General features: G+C 44.2%; 1 protein-coding gene across 1 annotated transcript; it reads left to right on the forward strand.

Annotated features, from left to right (window-relative positions):
* MAN2C1 (mannosidase alpha class 2C member 1) lies at window positions 1-19890 on the forward strand. Its single transcript, XM_063314214.1, has 26 exons — window positions 1-198; window positions 1534-1659; window positions 2452-2575; window positions 2988-3058; window positions 3733-3910; window positions 4650-4839; window positions 6118-6224; window positions 6577-6687; window positions 7686-7778; window positions 7962-8078; window positions 8240-8335; window positions 9400-9545; window positions 10140-10263; window positions 11339-11460; window positions 12023-12108; window positions 12655-12825; window positions 12983-13065; window positions 13429-13523; window positions 13615-13719; window positions 14312-14468; window positions 15926-16069; window positions 16911-17020; window positions 17460-17539; window positions 18231-18376; window positions 19329-19432; window positions 19509-19890. Exons 1-26 carry the CDS (start codon window positions 38-40, stop codon window positions 19636-19638), a joined length of 3177 nt encoding a protein of 1058 aa, XP_063170284.1. The 5' UTR covers window positions 1-37; the 3' UTR covers window positions 19639-19890.
* The last annotated feature ends 122 nt before the right edge of the window (window positions 19891-20012 follow it).

Genomic DNA, 20012 nt, shown 5'->3' on the forward strand with positions numbered 1-20012 from the left:
GGGCGGAAACTTTGTAGCCGCTTGAGGGTCCGGCGGAATGATTTCGGTGCCGTACCAGAAGGGAAAGCTTTGGTCTCAAGAAGGCATGGCAGGAACCGATTTAAAGCCCGTGGTGCTGAAGCATCGGCGCACTACCCTCGAACGGGTCGAAAAGTTTATCTCACAGGAATATTTCGTGGATTGTAACCTCCGGGGCAGGTGGGCTAGGGCTGGTCCGTCTCCTAAAGCCTTCCCCTTTTTCTTAGTCCCGTTTTCAAAACGCTGCGCTTGTTCTGCTGCGGAGAGAAAAATGGGGCAATTTTAAAGGTTTATGTAGCTGGGCAAATCCAGGACTGAAGGCCCTGCGTTTTACTGTTAAGAAGTAGCACAGAAGCTCCAGTGTGGTTGCCAAATATTGAGCTTTCTTCTCTGACTGGCTTTTCTTTTTTCTAATAAAGAGCGGTTTTATCTCTTGTGCCACGAAAGACGTTGCTCTGTATATAAAGTTTTTATTAGAAATTAAAGTAGGCGAACCATCCCGCTTGAATCATCTGCATTGGATTAGAATGAAGATGTTGGCTTGGAGCAACCTTTTTTGCTCCTGTTCCTTGGAAAGTAGTTTTAATTGCAGCAATTTAGCTGATAGTTTTAATTAGTTCCTTCCTATGGAAATCACCACTTGAAGATTTATGTAGCTCAGGCATCATTTAAGGCTGAGTTTTTCAATCTTGGCAACTCTAAGATGTGACCCCATAGTGCCTTCTCATGCTCTACAGCAGTATTTTTCAACCCTAGCAACTTTAAGATATGTAGACTTAAAGTCCCAGAATTCCCCAGCCAGCATGCCGGCTGGGGAATTCTGGGAGTTGAAGTCTATACATCTTAAAGATGCCAAATTTGAAAAACATTTATTTGAACGTATAATCTATTGCTTATTGGTCATCCCTGCGGGATAGAATGTAGGAAAAAGGAAGGAAGGGGAGAAAATCCTTAGCAGCATTGATGCTTTAGTTGATTCAGTGCATTTCAGATGTGAATCTTCAAAAATACTTTTAAAAGCAACTGGTCAAACATATTTGTGTGCTGACTTAAACACTGATTGTGGTCCTGGAAAAGATTTTACCTGCATTTGCATTGTATGCTAATCAATGATTAATTTTAACCATTGATGAATTTAACTCAGTTGTTAGAGTTCACACTGAATCATAACGAGACTAGCTGCCTTTGCCCAACTTATCCACAAACTAGTCAACCCCATTTTAATTAAGCTATAGAAGTCTCTCCAGCTAGTGATTGTGAAAGCTGGAGGACAACCCACCTCAGTGCCACCTGTTTGGGGAAAGTTGCTTTTGTGGATAAGAGCCTTTACTTAATGAATCCAGTCCTAAGAAGGCATGTGCAGATTTGAAGTCTGCAGTGTTGAAGCAGTGAGGCAGTACCCTGGAGCAGTATAACAAGGTTATCTTGGAGGAATATGCTGTCTTCAGGCTCTGTGAATGCCTTGTCCTTTTGCGTGCTGTTTCAAAGGGATAAAACCTTGTGTGTTTTTAACAGGCTGTTTGGTGACACGTGTGCGTTGGTGTCTCTTTCTTACTTCGAAACTTCTAAACGAATTCCATACAATGAAGCTATCAGACAAGAATTCAGCCCTATTAAAGTTGGGGATAGTTTTGGACAAACGTAAGTATTTATTAGGAAGTAAGTATTAGGACGTGGTGGCGCTGCGGGTTAAACCGCTGAGCTGCCGATCGGAAGGTTGGTGGTTCGAATCCATGTGACGGGGTGAGCTCCCGTTGCTAGTCCCAGCTCCTGCCAACCTAGCAGTTTGAAAACATGCAAATGTGAGTAGATTAATAGGTACCACTTCGGCGGGCAGGTAAGGGCGTTCCGTTTAGTCATGCTGGCCACATGACCATGGAAGTGTCTATGGACAAACGCCGGTTCTTCGGCTTTGAAACGGAGATGAGCACCACCCCCTAGAGTCGGACACGACTGGACTTAATGTCAACGGAAACCTTTACCTTTACCTAAGTATTATTCAGGGATGAATTTTTCATCTCATTTCCTTCGTGAAGAAAATGAGTGGTTTGTGCTTTAGTTATTAAGTAGTTCAGAATTCTGACTCTGAGAACCAATGAAAAAACACACACCTTTTGGAGGAATGGCCTACCATAGCTGATCCCACCCCCCCAGCCTGGCTTGATAAGCTTCTCTAAGAAGAACATTCTAACCAGGAAACAAAATTTGCTTAGTAAATAAAAAGAAGCATTTACTTGAGGCCGCTATGCAAATCATTATCTTTGTCCTTCTGTTCAGTAGACGCTTGAGCCTTTTTATGGAGAATGTGTTGGGCTCCTATTAAGGTTTTTTCATGCATATCCTAAGGAGGTGGTGGTTGAATGGAACTGGGAAAGTACTCTTTAGTTAAGGGAAACAAAGGCATTCTGACAGTTTCAGTGTCACTTTTCTCAGGTGGCATACCTGCTGGTTTAAAGTTGAACTTAGCATCCCCAAAAACTGGACTGGAAAGGAAGTGCACCTTCTTTGGGAAAGCGATGGAGAAGGAATGGTTTGGAGGGATGCCCAGCCCATTCAGGTAAGTGACTGTCATGAATGTCACCAGCTGGATCCTCTTTGGGATCTTCTTGTTCTCCTCATCTAGAAAAGGAAAGAAATTGCCCCCTTTCTGAAAAGGCAAATACATGCTCAACAAATAAAGCCGCCTCAAATGCTATTCATTGGAGAAAATTCTGGAGATAAATCTTATATTTATAAAAATGTGTAATGCCCCTAATTTCATTTTAAAACAGCAGGCTGATGGCAAAGAGAGAAGAAAGCAGGAGGCCTTGCTAGGAAGCAGCTGCTTTTTTAAAAAAAATAGGCTGCATTGTAGCAGCTTCAATTAAAAAATATCTTTTGCAGAATAGTGGCTTTTGTGAATGTACTGACAATGCAGCCTAGCCTCTTCCTGTCTACATGCACAACAATATATTATTTGCCATTATTAGAGTTTGACTCAGGAAGGTGAGAAGACCAGCTATGTGCTGACAAACAGTCTAAAGGACACAGACCCTCACAGGTGAGTCAGTGTTTTGGGATCAGGGTATTGGTATGGAAATAATGCTGCTCTAGCAATTTAATTGGGATGAACTTGTCAGTGTTTTAATTCCTCCCATGCTCATTCTTTTCAACTGCAAATTCTTTCCATCCTGGTTAGGAAAAAAATCAGATTTTGGTAATTTGTTTTGAACTAAGTAAAGAGAATTCTTACATTTCTCTAATGTTAAGAGGTAGATAGCAGATGGAGGGACCTTTCTTAATCTTTATTTTATCGATTTTGAAACTATGATGGCTCTCCCCAGAAGAGGTGTATTTAGAAAGTAATTTATTCAGTGTGTTTAAGATGTGATTCTTGGGGTAACTGTTTTGAAAGGATATTTCTTCTTTCCCTTTACATAAATCTTTATATAGAAAAATGCTTAAAAGCATTTGAACAGTTTAATAATCTTAGCATAACAATCGTATCCTGGAAATGCCAGATGTTAAAAAAGCACAGAGCACGCAGTTCGTAATCAGCTGACATGAAACTTAAGAAAAACATAACTTGCCAAAATACCAATGGAAAGAAAAAATATTTGCCAGTTTTGGCTGGAGACCTTTGCAGTATCAGTGTAATCACTGGTAACCTAATCTAAACCCATGGATTAAAAAAGCAGAAAGATGATATCACATGCACCTCTTTCACTTCTGCAGCTTGACCCTGTATCTGGAGGTTGCCTGCAATGGTCTCTTTGGAGCTGGGAAGGGTAGCATGATTGCACCCCCTGATCCAAACAAAACATTCTCCTTGCATAGAGCAGAGCTGGTGGTTTACAATCGGGATGTCCATGAGCTTCTGGTTGACTTTGAAATCCTTTTGGACATGGCCAAGGTATTGTTTTTGCCATTTTAATGTACTCTGGTGCCTTATGATTTTTTTCTTGCTTTTTAATTTTTGACTCCCAGATATTGTTGAGTTCCAATTTGAAGTGTTGTTTTGGGGGGTGAGGGCTGCTTTGAGGTGTTGTTCTGTGGCCACCTGTTCTCATTCCTTAGGTTCTCCACAATAATTATTTTTCTGACTGAAGTTGGGCAATTTTCTTTAGCATTGGTATCAAATATGCATGACACACAGGAACTTAACCTGCCTTTTAGTTTAATTACGATGTGGTCTAGTGCTTAAGGCACCAGGCTAGAAACCGGGAGACTGTGAGTTCTAGTCTTGCCTTGGGCACAAAGCCAGCTGTGTGACCATGGGCCAGTCCCTCTCTCTCAGCCCCGGGAAGGAGGCAACGGCAAACCCCTTCCGAAAAACCTTGCCAAGAGAACTGCAGGGACTTGTCCAGGCAGTCTCCGAGAATCAGACATGATTGAACGAATTACAAAAAAAAGGTTATATCTACAGGTCTGCATGGACGTAAATCTTTTTGGTTGCTAATTAACAACAACGCATTGTTGACTTGGTCAAGAATTCATTTATGGAGTCATCCCAACAGGATATGTTTCTGTTGAAAGCACCACCGTTCTTCTGCATTTGCAATTTGAGTTCCAAATATAACCTTATTCCTTCATTAGGTTTATTTGAGTAATTTAATTTGTCAGTATGAAATTCTATTTCCTTTGTTGCATAGCTCCTTGGAGAGGAAAATCAGCGGAGCTTCCAGGTGCTTTACGTAGCAAACCAAATGGTGAACTTGTGTGATGTCAACAACCCTGCAACTTTTCCTGCCGTTCATGAACTTGCCCACTCTATTTTCTGCCAGAAGAACGGACATAGCCAGCATATCATCCATGCAATGGGCCATTGCCACATTGATTCTGGTAGGAAGAGTGCTCATGGTATATATTCCAGTTTAGGAAAGATGTCCCAGGTCATTTAACATAATTAGGTGAAGGAGCGAGTAGCTTTAAAAATATCCCATGCATGGCATGGATACAGTGAAAGAAATTTGGGGCACATATCCGTAGGATTGTGCTACTAAATTTCTCACTGTATCAGCATATGTTACAGCAGCATCACAGTGCAGTTAGTTTGGTCTAGTGATTAAGGCACCAGACTAGAAACCAGGAGACGGTGCGTTCTAGTCCTGCCTTAGGCATGAAAGCTGACTGGGTGACCTTGGGCCAGTCGCTCTCTCTCAGCCCAACTCACCTCACAGGGTTGCTGTTGTGGGGAAAATAGGAGGAGGAAGGCGTATGAGGTATGTTCCCTACCTTGAGTTATTTATAAAGGCAGGATAAAAAAAATCATTAAAAAACTTGCATTGCATTGTTTTAAAAAGGCTACAGGTGTAGTTCATGTGACCGTGGAGAACATCTTAAGGTTGTTCAGGCTCGAGGGGGTCTGGTAATGGCTTTGACAACCCTTATTTTATATACCTGGATATCTGTTTTTATTACTCCCCATATTGTAATAATTTTTTATTCCCTAAAATTGTATTTGTTCCTCACTTTTCGTGCATTGTCTGTGCTGCTTCCTTCAAAAATGGCCTTCCCTGTTACAGGGAACGATGGTGGAATGTTGGTTTAACGTTTCTGGCCATATGAATAAATTGGACGGATTTCAGCCATTTATCAAAACCCTCTAGCAGCAGCTGGGACTGGAAACAAATATCCAAAGAACAAGTCCTTCTCAGCACTTATTAGTAAAATTAGGAAAAAGGATAAGGAGATCACACAAGAATTCCAACAAGTACTTTTGCTTTCATATATGAACCTTATATATAGGCAGTACAAAGCATTTAGCTTTTTGCTTTATTTCTCATAAGGATTTCCACATATTGGGCTCAGTCTTCTGAGAAGGTGGGCCAGCCCACACATGGACGTTATTTACATCATGCCTACCTGCCTTTTTATCAGTGTGAGAATCCACTCTCCCACCATTTCAGATTTCTGAACCTTTAACAGAATCTCTGTCTAGTCAAGCATGTGCCTAAAGCAACTATGAACTAAAATTAAAATTTTAATGGATAAGCCATCTTCTATCAATCAATCATAGCTTTATTACGATCATAGACCAACCCAGAGCAATCCTCTAAGCACCACATAAAAATGAAGCAAATGTATTTGTGAACTGCTTTCCTGCAATTGTGATCTTAGCTTGGCTGTGGCCTTATGAAGAGACGGTTCGTAAATGTGCACGCAGCTGGGTGAGTGTCATACGCCTGATGGAGAAGAACCAGGACTTCAATTTTGTCTGCTCACAGGTAATCAATATGTAAATGCCGATTTTTAAATGTGTTCATGAATATAAACCATAATGTGGTTTTTTTGGTTTTGAATTGGGTACCACTCCTATTATCGTGGTTTGTAAACCATGGATTTTTGCTTAGAACATACATGAACCTAGACAGTTGTAGTTTATTCAGTGAAACATTAAACCATGGTTTAGCACTATATATGGATTTTAATCATCTTATTTGGTTGCTTTCATCGATGAGAAACCATGTAAACCTAGCCACTGGGTCCTGATCTTAATGCTACAACTTTTTGTGTATAAACTGCAGCCATGATGAAAACACAATTTTTATGACATTTATATTGGTTTTTCCTCTACAGGCTCAGCAGTTTGAGTGGGTGAAGAACTGTTACCCTGGGTTGTATGCTACAATTCAAGAATTTGCAAAAGGAGGACGTTTCATACCGGTTGGGGGAACCTGGGTGGAAATGGCAAGGCTGCATTACAGATTGTCCTTGCTTAACCACCATTCATTCAGTGATTGTTCGAAGTTATGACGGCACTGAACAAAGGCTTATGATCGGTCCTCAAAGTTCTGGGTTGGTGGGCGGCCAAAAGGGCAGACATGGGGGGAGATAGGTGGATGGGGGGAGCTGAAGTAGAGGCAGTCCCTTACCTTCTTCCAAGAATGGCTTGGATCCAGGTGGGTCCTCACTTAATGACTGCATGGGATTCACTCAGTGACAGCGACTGGGATTGCTGGAACTGCTGTTGCTAAGCAGCATGGTTGTGTGATGTTTCGCTTAACAACTGTGTCACTTAGTGACAGAGTCGAGAGTCCCAATTAGGGTCATTGAGTGAGGACTACCTGTATTTGCATCTTCCAGGTAGTTACCTGGTAGATATTTCTTCTTGCTCCTTAAAAATGTGGTTCTTGAATTAAGGTCTACAGATTGCCAGTGATACACAAAGGTCCACCAATCTGCATGTGCCCAAATTGCTTGATTCTGAATGGGATAAATTATTGTCCTAGATAATTGTCACCTCTGCATGGTCAATAAAGACTGTGTTACTGATAATTACACATTGGAACTCTGGTTAATAATCCTGCATTTGATTATCCTATCCAAAAAAAGAGACAAAATCCTAACAGAGGACATAATATTAAGGCAGGCTAAGTTGTGAATGAAGAGCGGCCTAGCTAGGGACTGGATGCAGCGTGTGGGTCAGATTTGGAAAGAAAACAGGTTCTGAGAGAAGTGAGACGGCTTATCGTTGTGACACTCAAGACCATGAATGGTAGATTCAAATGTTTATTTATTTATTTTTCAAGTTTCTATTACCACCCATCTCTCCCCAAGAGGGGGACTCTGTAGCCATGTTAGCTGTAGCCATGTTGGGTGGGAGGGTAATCGCTGAGCTGAAGTTTGCTACAGATTTGGGGATTCAGTTCCTGGTGTTGAAATACAGGTATTTTATTCTCTCCCAGGATGGAAACCTTCCAAGCGGAGAATCCATGGTTCGCCAGTTCCTGCAGGGACAACGTTTCTTCCAGCAGGAATTTGGGAAGCTGTGCTTAGAGGTGCCTACCTATTTATACTCCCCCTTCCCTGCCTTCCGCGTGCTCCTCTAATCCTCTTCTGGGAGTTGAAGTCCACGCATCTTAAAGTTCCCACACTGGATTAGATGGATGCTATTTCTGGACCCAGCAGGGCAAATTGTGCATTCTTAGCACTTTTGTCACATTTTTTTCTCCCCAAACCAGTTCTGGTTGCCTGACACATTCGGTTACTCAGCACAACTGCCACAAATAATGTGTGGCTGCGGGATACGTCGTTTCCTAACTCAGAAGTTGAGCTGGAACCTGGTGAACACTTTCCCTGTAAGATTTATGTTTTAATTAGATTAAACTTGTACCTAGGCGTCCACTGAGCAGCGGGTGGTCTCGCCCTGATGTTAGTCTGGAACTTATTTCCGAATAAATCCCATTGAACTGGGTGGGGACCGGGCTGCTTATCAGCTACCTTCCATCTTCTCTCATAGCACAACACCTTTTTCTGGGAAGGCATTGATGGATCACGGGTTTTGGCTCACTTCCCCCCTGCAGATTCCTATGGATTGTCTGGTTGTGTGGATGAGGTGAGTGAAGCCAGCAAAGATGGTTCTCCATCTTCTCAGCAGAAGAAACAAGCCCAATCAATTATAATTCTGCTTCCTATGAAGATAGGAAACTTCAAGATACGTTCTTTAAAAAAAAAGTATTTGCTGCATCATACCTTATTGACATCCCCTCTGGGACCATCTACCCCCTTTCATTAAAAAAAAAAGCTAGTCATGATTTACTTAGTCCCAGTTGGATTATAACCTTGCACTCTGAATCTGTCTTTGAAAAACATCTGAAAGTTGTAACTGTTCCAGATTTTGTAGCCAGGCTGATGATGGTTCTGGCGATGAGAAGAATGCAATGTCGTTATTGCAAGAGCTCCATTGGCTTTCAGGTCACTTGGACGTGAATTGGGGGATGCTGTTGTTCCACCAGCAGTCCAGCCCTGCCTGGTCCTGCAGTCCTTGAAAAATGTTGCAGAGGCCAAGACAGCGAAGCAATCGCAAAAGACTTACCAGCCAAGATGAACATACAGATGACCCAAGTGTTTTCCCATGAACGTTTGACGTTGCAAGATTATGCAGTTGAGTAGGAGAACTGCTGATCTGGGGTGGAATAGAAGCCCTATCCATAAATAATAGTCAAGACCAGTGTTTCTCAACCGGGCAACTTCAAGCTGTGTGGGCTTCAACTCCAAGAATTCCCCAGCCAGCCATGCTGTTGAAGTCCACACAGCTTGAAGTTGCCAAGGTTGAGAAACTGGTCAAGATGATACCAGCAGAAGAGAATCTCTGTAGCTCAGGGTTGAACTGTGGAGTCCTTGGTGCTCTCTGAGCTTGGTCGTTGGCTTGCAGATATTGTTGGCTAGTCAGGCATCTGACTAGCTTGTTGGCTAGTCAAATACCTGACTAGGTAACATCATCAGTGCTTGCATCACAGCGCCTTGATGATGTTACCTAGTTGGGTAATGAAACATCTGCAAGTCAACAACCGAGCTCAGAGAGCACCAAGGACTCCACAGTCAAGATGATGTTTGCTGTGGAGCAGGGGAAGAGTTAATGTGAGATCTGCCCTCATCGTCATGCTACATCTCTCCTAGATGTTAAGAACAGTGAAGAATAATAAGGATAAGGGCCGTGTAAATCACAGCGTCGTTCTCTTTGGGTTTGGGGATGGAGGAGGTGGCCCTACACAAAAGATGCTGGACAGGCTACAGAGAATGGAGGACGCGGATGGTCTACCCAGGTCAGTTTCTCTTGACTAAACTACATGAGCTGTAGCCCTCTAGAAACAAACAAAACCAAGAAACTAGAACTTGGTACAGGTAGACCTCGACTTACGACCACAATTGGGACTGGAAAATTCATTGTTAAGCAGTGCAGTCATTAAGTGAGGCATCTCGTGACCGCACTTGATTTTACAACCTTTTTTGCCACAGTTGTTAAGCGAGACATCGCGATTTGCAGCCCTCCCTGCTGGCTTCCCCACTGACTTTGCTTGTTAGAAGCTGGCTGGGAAGGTCGTAAATGGTGATGACGTGACTTCAGGATGCTAAAACCATCGTAAATGCGAGCCAGTTGCCAAGTCCCCAGATCGCATGACTTCAGGGATGCTGTGGTGGTTGTAAGTGTGAGGACTGGGTGTAAGTCACTTTTTTCAGCACCTTCGTAACTTCGAACCCTTCGAAATGAGCAGTCGTAAGTCGAGGACTAGCTGTACAGTACTTGGATACTGAAGCCTAAGAGAGTAATTTCCCTAAATGGCAAAGCAGGGCCAGGGGTGACTACAAGATTATCATGGTTGGGACTTGCCCTGCAATGGTGGTTTTCTTTCATGCAGGGTTCGGATGTCTGTTCCAGATCAGTTTTTCTCTGCCCTGGAGAAGGAAAAGGCTCAGCTCTGTACCTGGGTTGGAGAACTGTTTTTGGAGCTGCATAATGGTACCTACACAACTCACGGGCAGGTAAGACTGCGCAAGGCATCTGCCATCATAGGAAGTTTGTTGAACTTTCTGCTAATGCTTCACAGCAGGCTCCAGGATTCAGGACAATATATCTGGAACACTGGAGCTTCTGTTCCTGAGGGTGTAAAGAATCAATAAAATCTGTTCAGGCATTTCTTGTAAATGTCCTGTGGGTTGCCTCAGTGTTTACTTCTCTTGCTTCATGAAGCTGTATGTCTTTCTGCTGAATTGTTGAGCTTGGGGCCAAACTGAAAAAGCTCACGGAAGGGATTTTTGGAAAAGGAGGACAAATTCTTTTTTCTTGGAAGACCTGCACAAAGTTGATTTTATGAGCCACCCAGAGTCTTCTGGAGTGGGCGGCCATGCCAAACCAAAAAAATTAAATTAAATTACGGCAAAACTTGCTGCTGGCTGTTTACATAAGAGTCTCCCAAATCTGTATTTGTCTGGGAACAACCAGAGTTGTTGGGACTTGGGCAGGACAGGTAGTCTTCACTTAACCATAATTGAGACTGGAATTTTGGTTGCTAAGCAAAGCAGTCATTAAGCGAATCCAACCCTATTTTACAACCCTTTTTGCGGTGGCCATTAAGCGAATCACTGCAGATGCTAAGCAAACCATGTGGTCGTTAAGTGAATCATGCGGCTCCCCATTGATTTTGCTTGCTGGAAGCCAGTTGGGAAGGTTGAAAATGGCGATCATGTGACCATAGGACACTGTGACAGTCATAAATGTGAACCAGTTGCCAAGTGCCGGAATTGTCATCACATGACACTGGGGACGCTCTGACTGTCATAAGTGTGAGGACCAGTTGTAAGTCGGTTTTTCAGCACTGTCGTAAGTCGAACTGTCACTAAACGAATGGTTGTTAAGTGAGGACTACCTGTATACAGCTATTATTGATGTTTAATATTGCTGCTGGTTATTGTGTCTACATGCCCAAATATCTATATTTGCAGTAACTTAGTAGGCTTTCTAATCTGCTTTCATTCCCTAATGCCTCATTTTTCCATTTTTATTTTTAAGTCACTGGACATTTTGCATAAAATCCAATTATTTTCTCTTTGGATTCAGATTAAAAAGGGGAACAGGGAATGTGAGCGTTTACTTCACGATGTCGAGGTTCTCAGTAGCTTGGCTTTGTTGCGGAAGCCTCCTTTCCAGTACCCTTCTGCTCAGCTTCAGCACCTTTGGAGGTATAACCTGGAAATGCAAAATGTTGGTCTTTCCTAAATCCACAAGCTCCTACATTCTAAGAATGGCCCTTCTAGCAGCCAAAAAGGAATGCAAAAAAACAGGATTGTAGGCCGAGGGGGGAGAGAATCTGTCACGTTGACTCTGTGGATAAATGAGCCTGGTGCCAAACGTATCTTCGGAATCATGCAGACAAATTCTCAGCCTTAACATGAGAACCCGACATTTTTGTTGGTTGCACCAGAAAAAGAATCAGAGGAACATTTCTGCCGTTTCATATACTGCACAACCAATGACGGAGTACCCGGGTGGGCACACTGGGGGCTTGTGGGATATACTTTATTAATTTTACTAGGATCGTCACCAGACTGAGGCTGGTGCAAATGACCCATGCAGAATGAAATAATTGTGAGCCTGCTAATTTATGCAGAATAATTAGTCCAGCCACATAACACTCCTGATTACCCCAAGCTATGAGTAGATCCAGGTGCATCTTTCTGAGGTCTTCCATACTCCTCTGTAGGTGCTCTCTCTCCACTGACTCCCCTCTTTTTCTGGCTGCAGGCTGCTGCTCTTGAACCAATTCCATGATGTCTTGCCAGGCAGTTGTATCCAGCTTGTAGTAGAGGATGCCATGGGATACTACTCAGGTGAGGAGGGACTGGCCTTGGGAATTGGTTGTTAGGCAGCTGCCAAGGCTCAGGGACCACAGCTGGCCACTGGAGTCCTGAGGCACTGCTGCTTGGCTTGGCTCACAAGAGAGAGACTGTGGCTCAAAACACCACATACAGTTCTGATACGCTGGTGATTTAGTGCCAGTCCTGGTGGACAGGATCAAGTTATCTTTATCCATGGTTCTGCTCAGCACAGGGTGCCCTTCTTCCTTTTAGCAGAGCCATAAAAACCAGATTGTTATATCCTGGGGAGCAGGGCAGAGGAAAGGTCAGTACACAGTGGGAAACCTGAAGCTCTTTCTGAAGATCTGAGGTTCTACCTGCACCATACAAAGGCTGCGAAAGACTCCACATGAGGGCTAAGAAAGAGGCTTAGATTTATAACCCTGGTTTAATCTGCTCCCTTTTGCAGCAGAGGAGGCCTTAAGTTTCCACTTGTAATATACATTATCGCCATAGCTCATTCTGAAGGTGGACAGTCCTTTGACGGAATTCTTTCTCTCTTCCTGTCCTTCCCCCAAGAAATTCGCAGTTCTGGAGCTCAGCTTCTGAAAGACGCCATCCATTCTTTGTGCGGAGAGCTGCTGGCCAGCAGTGACAAGAGCAGCGACACCACCCTGGTTGTCAACACTTTACCGTGGGAAAGAACCGAAGTTGTTTCCAAAGCAGGACCCCAAGGATCTGAGACTTTAGGTGGCAATGCTGCTTCGGTTGTAGGCTGTATTCATGGCTAGAGCCCCTGCCTAAAACGTCTCGGGCACCTTAAACAAATGCATCTTTCTCTAGATTGACTGGGAACTGATTAAAAAGATCTAATCCCTCTGTCCCCTTCTGTGTCTTTCAACACCAGCTTTAGTGACAGTTCCCAGCATGGGCTTCTGTGCCATTCAAGAGTCCTTATCTCCTCCACATCCTGTGACGGTCCATAAAGAGGTGAGCTTGTTCTAACCAGTTGAAAGCTACAGCCATAGAATAACTGGCTTTTGAGTTATCTAAGCTTTAAAGATGGTGGTAGTTAACACCATGTAGTGGACTGTGGGAAAGACCTTGGGAGATGAGGTGGGGAGAGACGCTGCCAAGGGAATGGTCAGATAAGAGACAGCGTAGTCCTCAGCTGGATAGTGGGTGGGGCAAGAGGCTCAGAAGGGACCCTCCCTAGTTTCTTGGGGTGTAAAGGAGACAGGGGGAGAATTGTACTTTCAGACTTGCAAGATTCTGTCAATGTAGCCTTACAATAAAGTAGAATTAGTTTATCTGGTTGTATACATAGGAAATCTTTATTTTTTTTTCCCCCAGGCAGACGGTTCTGTTACGTTGGCAAATGGTGTCATCCAAGCCTGCCTGGACCCTTTGGGGCGCGTGGCATCCCTTGCCTTAGTACACCCAAAGAGGTACTTCGGCATCCAAGTACATGATTGATAGTAAGTTCTGCAAACAGGGCAGTTCCCCCTTGACCGCTCTGATTTGGCCTTCTCATTGCAGAGAGGCTGTTCCTGATGGCTGCCAGGCTAACCAGTTCGTGGTCTTTGATGATGTTCCTCTGTACTGGGATGCCTGGGATGTGATGGATTACCATCTGGAGACCAGGTAGGAGCCTGAAGATCATTGTGCTGCAGGGGTGGGCAACCTGCAGCCGTCGGATCACCCTTGAATTAACTCCCAATAATCCTTTGCAAAAAATCACTGGGAAGAGTGAGAGTTCCCTCCCCAGCTGCCCACTGGAAGGGGGAGTTGCAGGGAAAGGTAGCCCCACCCACTTCTGGGCTGACTTTGGAGTTAAGTGAGGCATCATGTGACCACTCCTGATTTTACGACCTTTTTCGCCACAATCGTTAAGCGAATAACCACAGTTGTTAAGCAAGATGTCACGTGACCGTGACTTGCGACCTTCCCTGCCGGCTTCCCCATTGACTTTGCTTGTTGGAAGGAGACTGGGAAGGTCGCAAATGGCGATCACGTGACCGCAGGACATTGCAACCATCATAAATGCACGATGGTTGTCAAGCGCCTGAATCATGAGCACGTGACCGCAAGGACATGGCAGAGGTTGTAAACGCGAGGATGGGTTGCAAGCTGCCTTTTCAGTGGCATTGTAACTTCGGTCACTAAACGAATGGTCGTAAGTCAAGGACTACCTATAATTTTGAGCCAGCAATTTTCTAGGTACTCTTTCTTCCAGGAAGCCCATCACACATCTCCTTAAACCCCTGGAAATTTCCATCCCGGGTGGCCTGAGAGGCAGCGTGACCTTCTCCCTGCAGATCAGCGAGAGGAGCGTCCTAACCCAAGAGGTCATCCTGGATGCAGCAAGTCCTTACATCTCCTTCCGGACTCAGGTTTGCTTTTTTTTTTTTCAGAAATGTTTATCAGCTTGGTAAAATTTTCTTTCTTCTCCGCATCTGCAGATCTCCCTTCCTTAGTAATAACTGCCAGTGAAAAATCCTTTTTTGTGCTAGTTATTTTTAATCATTATTACTTCTGTCTCCTACAATTTACTAATACTATAATTTACTAATAATTATGTCTTGTGTCTTCCATAATTCACAGTGTATTTTAGTTTATTCAACTGTTAAGATCCTTCCTGAATTATGTCTTCTGTCTTTTTAAACTAGAGGGCATCATTTAAATCTGGAATTGGTCATTCCTGGCTGGTGGCTCCAGCTTCTGGAGATATAAAGGTAGAAATGGATATAGGAAGCCTCTGGGAGTCAAATCCTTCCCATTTCCACTCTTTAAACCCTCAAAATGGGCCAAAACCTTTTGATTTTACGCTACCGATGATGTTGCCGCCTTTGGTCTCCAGAAAAGCAGAAATCTGAGTTATTTGAAAGCAGGATACCTGCCACACTGTTTAAAACTAAAAAATGTGTCAGCCCTTCCAGGTAAACCTGACAGAAAAGAAGACCAGATGAGCTAATTCTACTTTATTGTAAGGCTACCTTAACAGAATCTTGCAAGTCTGAAAGTACAAATCTCCTGCCGTCCCTTTTGACACCCCATTTGGGGTGGATCCTTCCTAAGTTCCTTTCTCTGACCATTATGCAGCTCTGGACTCCTCCCTCTTTTATCTGATCGTTCTCTAGGCAGCATCTCTTCCCCTGGTCCCTCAAGGTCATTCCCACATGCCATTACAATGTTCCTTGCTGATCCTGCAGTTCCCCACCTGTTGGTCCCAAACACTGAACTTCAGTATAATCTAGAATCATAGGTTGGAAGGGACTATGGAGGTCTTCTGGCCCAACCTTCTGCCCAGTGCAGGAATCCTCATACCTTTCTGGACAAATGACTGTCCAGTCTTTTCTTGAAAACCCCCACAACTTCAAGAGGCAGGCGGTTCCATTGCTTAAGAGCTCTGACAGTCAGGAAATTCCTCCTGTGTTCAAGTTTGGATCTCTCACGGTAAAGCTTCTACCCATTAGTTTTTGTCTTACCCTCCGGGAGAATAAATCTATGCCCTCTCCCCTGGGACATCCCTTCATGTATTGAAAGACTGCTATCATGTCTCCCCTTTGCCTTCTCTTCTTTAGGCTGAACATTCCAAGTTCCTTTAACTGCTCTTTGTCGGATTAGCCCCCAAGCCCCTTACCATCTGGGTTGCTCTTCTCTGCACTCTTTCCAGTAGATCTAGTTTCAGATCTACACCGCATTCATTTTCCTTCCTCTGCCTGTTCGGTGTAGCTGTTAAGATGGTATGTCTTCTACTAGGATCATTGTTGTTATAGTCCAGAAACCCCCAAGTCTGCTTCCTCCTCCCTTCTTGTTATAACACATTTTACATCTCCCTGCTGGGCAGGTTGACTGGAACGAAGCTCACAAGTTCCTCAAGGTGGAGTTTCCAGCAAAGGTTCGGAGCCCAAACGCCACTTACGAGATCCAGTTTGGCCACCTGCAGAGACCGACGCATTGGAACACTTCCTGGGATTGGGCCCGGTTTGAGGTGAGGCTCTTCTCATAACAGGGGTATGTGCAGGGTATGATTTAAAAAAAAAATCAAGATGGTGCCATGATGGAGCAATCCAAGTTCTCCTGGTTTATGTGCAGCTCTTCGATTGCTCTATTTTGGGCGCCATCTTGGATCTTTTGTCTATAAGAATTTTGTTAAGTTTCAGAGAAAGACAAAAGCTACGGAAAAATAAAAAACTACAAAGAAAAAAACTAGAAAGATGTGAAAAAACAGAAGAATGTTTTGTTTTTTGAAAAAGTTAGAGAGAGGTGACTTCTGACTTTTAACAGCAAGAATATGCAACGATTTTCCATAATCAATCCCTTACTCTATATTAAACCAAAGTCACTATTTCTATAAATCATTCCATTGGCTCATTATAAAAATGACTAAATACAGTTGCTCACTCCCCTTATATTAAAACAATATATATATATATATATATATATAAAAATAAAAATAGAGTGTGTGTGTGTGTGTGTGTGTGTATATATATATATATTGTGTGTGTCTGTAAATATATATATATAGTATATATACAGTGTGTATGTGTGTATATGTATATCAGCTCCTGCCACCCAAAGATAACATTTTTTTTATTATTTCCTTCCTACTACTATTCAAGCCATTTTGGACTTTTTGACCATGCCCTGCAAACACCTCTGTCTCACAGACTTCCCTTGCAACTCAAGCCTGAAAGGGGCTTGTGGCATGCCTTGTTGACCCCCATGCCAGTTTTAATTAAAACAATTGGTTCTTGCAAACCTGGTACCCACGCTTAAGTGTTCTAGATCACAGCTGCCTTGAAAACAGCTTGGGTTTTTTTCTTTTTTAGGTGTGGAACCACAAATGGACAGACTTGTCCGAGCATGGCTTTGGGGTCGCGCTGTTAAACGACTGCAAATATGGCTGCTCGGTCCATGGTAACGTGATGAGCCTTTCCCTGTGAGTTCTGGTGGATGGTAGGAGTTACTGGGTTATGCCAGAAACGATTTGGGGAATGACTCTGCCCTTGCCTGCTTTTATTATTTTTTTTTTAAATTTTTCACTTTTGTCTTTGTTTTTTTGGTTGACTGTTTTTTATGTTTTGTAGGGTGATCATGGGTCTTAGCAACTTCAAGTTGTGTTTAATGCATTAGAAGGGCAGGATGTAATTCCTATCAGCATTGGCTGCTTGGATCGTCAAGACCAAAAGAATGCGGTGTGGATGACAGTGTAACAGTGTTTCTCAACCTTAGCCATTTTAAGATGTGTGGACTTCAACTCCCAGAATTCCTCAGTCAGTCATGGCTGGCTGGGGACTTCTGGGAGTTGAAGTCCACACATCTTAAAATGGCTAAGGTTGAGAAACACTGGTGTAATATGAGTTTTGATTCCCATGAAGGTTGCGTGCTCCAAAGTCCCCCGATGCTACTGCAGATATTGGACGCCACCAATTTACCTATGCAGTGATGCCTCACCTGGGTAAGCAACATCTGAGGATCTGATCTTGGCAGACTGCACAGTGCCTGGGCAAGTGACTCAGCAGCCTCCCTTCAAGCATTGGGGTGTGTGGGTGGAAATCCCTGATTTTCACTGGGATGCATCGGTGCCAGGCCCAGCCAAAGAATGATGAAGAATCAGTCCATTCAAACTTCAGTTCTTTATTTGCTCACACCGTATAGACAGGATCTTGCCAGACTAAAGCTACTCTACCTGACCTCAGGGAAATAATGTGGGAAAGCTCTAGGATGGGGCTATCCTGAACCTCTTCGTTTTCCCACCATTGCCTCCCGGACTGTGCCTCCTCTTATCTCCTCCACCTCCTTGGAATGTGTTCCCTCCTTCCTGAGAGCCAGCAGCACTGCCAAAATCAGCAAGGATGGTTTCTGCATTGCCAACTTGTTGTCTTCTCTCTTCTCTCTCTCTTTTGCAGCCACATACACAGGATTGTTATTTATCTAGTTTCTGCAGATCGGTTGTTAATTTTTTCATGAATCCCATCATTAGCACAGAGGCCACCAAACATACAACGGCTGGGAATTGCTGGGCCAGTGGGAAGATTGGCAGAAGCAGTGGGAAGATGCTAGGAAAATTGGAGGGAGAACAATACCTCCAAACTGGTGGTGGTCTAATTTAAGTAGCACCCCTGATTGTGCAGCTTTCTTTTCAACAGGTTCTTTCCAAGAAGCGGGGGTCATCCAGCAGGCATACAGCTTGAATTTTCCTCTTCATATAGTGGAGGGGGCTCCTGGGCCATGTCCAGTCTGGAGCGCATTTTCTGTGCTGTCCCCAGCTGTTGTTCTGGAAACTATAAAGCAGGTAAGGGGCTGAAGAAAGATGGGTGACCTGAGACTGGGGCTACAGTGGAGACTTCACACTAGACCAAGACAGGGCTTGTCTGGTGTTGGCTTCATGTGTTGCATGAATTCAGTCACTGTAGTCTATCAAGATGGTTTCTGCCTTCGGGAGATGTCTGAAGCAGGCCATGGGGGCTTGTCCAACAAAGCATGCTCCATGCAGTGTGCGGACCCAATCTCTGAATTTATGTAATGGTACATGGGGATGACCTTGGGAGACAGGGGGAAGAGCCGCAGCCAAGGGAACGGTCGGATAAGGGGGAGCTGAGCCCACCGAAGGAATATGGGTATGGCCAATGTCTCAGAAGGGACCCTTCCTAGTGTCTTGGGCTGGAAAGGTGATGGGGGGAGATGTACTTTCAGACCTGCAAGACTCTGTTAATGTAACCTTACAATAAACTATATTCAGTTAATCTGGATGTGCTTCCTGTCTGGACTACCTTGCAAGGCTGACATCAATCTTGCAAGTCTGAAAGTACACCCCTCCCATCACCTTTTCAGTCCAAGAACCTAGGGAGGGAGGGTCCCCTTCTGAGATGTTTGCCACACCCCCATTCCTTCGGCAGGCTCAGCTGCCACTTAGCTGATGGTTGTCTAGGCTGCATCTCTTCCTCCTGTCTCCCAGGGTCATTCCCACAGACCATTACAGTTTAGCCTAAATCTACTGGGATTTGATGAGCTTCATGTTCAACTTGGAAGCTAGCTTGTCTGAGACAACGCGGATTAGCCGCAGCTGCCAGTTCTCTCTCCCTCTTCCTGCTTTCAGTGAATATTTCAGGCAATCTTGTGTTCTAAGGCAGGATTCACGCATGCCTTTCTTTGTCCCTAGCAGCCCCTTACAAGAGCAGAAGCTACACAGAACTAAAGACCAGTGTTGAGCTGACCAGGGGAACTTTCTTCATCTCTTTCCCCAGGCAGAGGACAGGCCAGACGCCTTGGTCGTCAGGCTTTACGAGTCACACGGCAGCACGGTTGATACCTGGCTCCAAATGCGCTTCCCGGTCCAAGAGGCCATTGTGTAAGTGCAAAGAGAAGGTCTCAATGGTGAGCTTTTTCCAAAGGCCAATCTCTCACAGTACCACCGTCTCCTGCAGGTGTGACCTCCTTGAACGGCCTGATCCTAACACCTCCTTGACTCTGGAAGAGCGTGGATTGAAGCTTTCCTTTCGGCCCTTCCAAATACTCTCTGCCATGCTGGTCTTGAAAGGACAGGGCAGTGATTGAAGCTTCGGGACGGAGATCGCTATTCTAAGGACTCATCAGCTGGAGCTTCTGCTGTCTGCCTGAGAGGGTGAAGGGCACCCGGGGTGGATCGTTGGCTTACAGGAATTATGTAGGTTTGTTGCTTTTGCCAGAAACCTGAGAACTACCAACCTGTGCCCAGGTGAAAAGTAACAGTTGTGAATGTACCCAATCACTGTATTCTCCCCACTCACCTACTGGAATGGTGCAAATATAGGTTTCCATCCCTTATAAGCTCTGGGATAGCTGGGCCTAATTTAGGGGAGGGATACAGCACAGCCACGTGTACAGACTGCACCATGTATTGGAACAAATAGGGGTGGAAAAGTTCATGCTTGATTTTTTAAAGTGTAGAC

Source organism: Candoia aspera, chromosome 13, assembly GCF_035149785.1.
Source record: "Candoia aspera isolate rCanAsp1 chromosome 13, rCanAsp1.hap2, whole genome shotgun sequence".
NCBI lineage: Eukaryota > Metazoa > Chordata > Lepidosauria > Squamata > Boidae > Candoia > Candoia aspera.

Coding starts and splice junctions, on each gene's coding strand:
- MAN2C1 (XM_063314214.1), top strand. CDS start 38: ATGATTTCGGTGCCGTACCAGAAGGGAAAGCTTTGGTCTCAAGAAGGC. Junction 199..1,533: donor GATTGTAACCTCCGGGGCAG/GTGGGCTAGGGC, acceptor TGTTTTTAACAG/GCTGTTTGGTGACACGTGTG. Junction 13,720..14,311: donor GATTACCATCTGGAGACCAG/GTAGGAGCCTGA, acceptor TCTTTCTTCCAG/GAAGCCCATCACACATCTCC.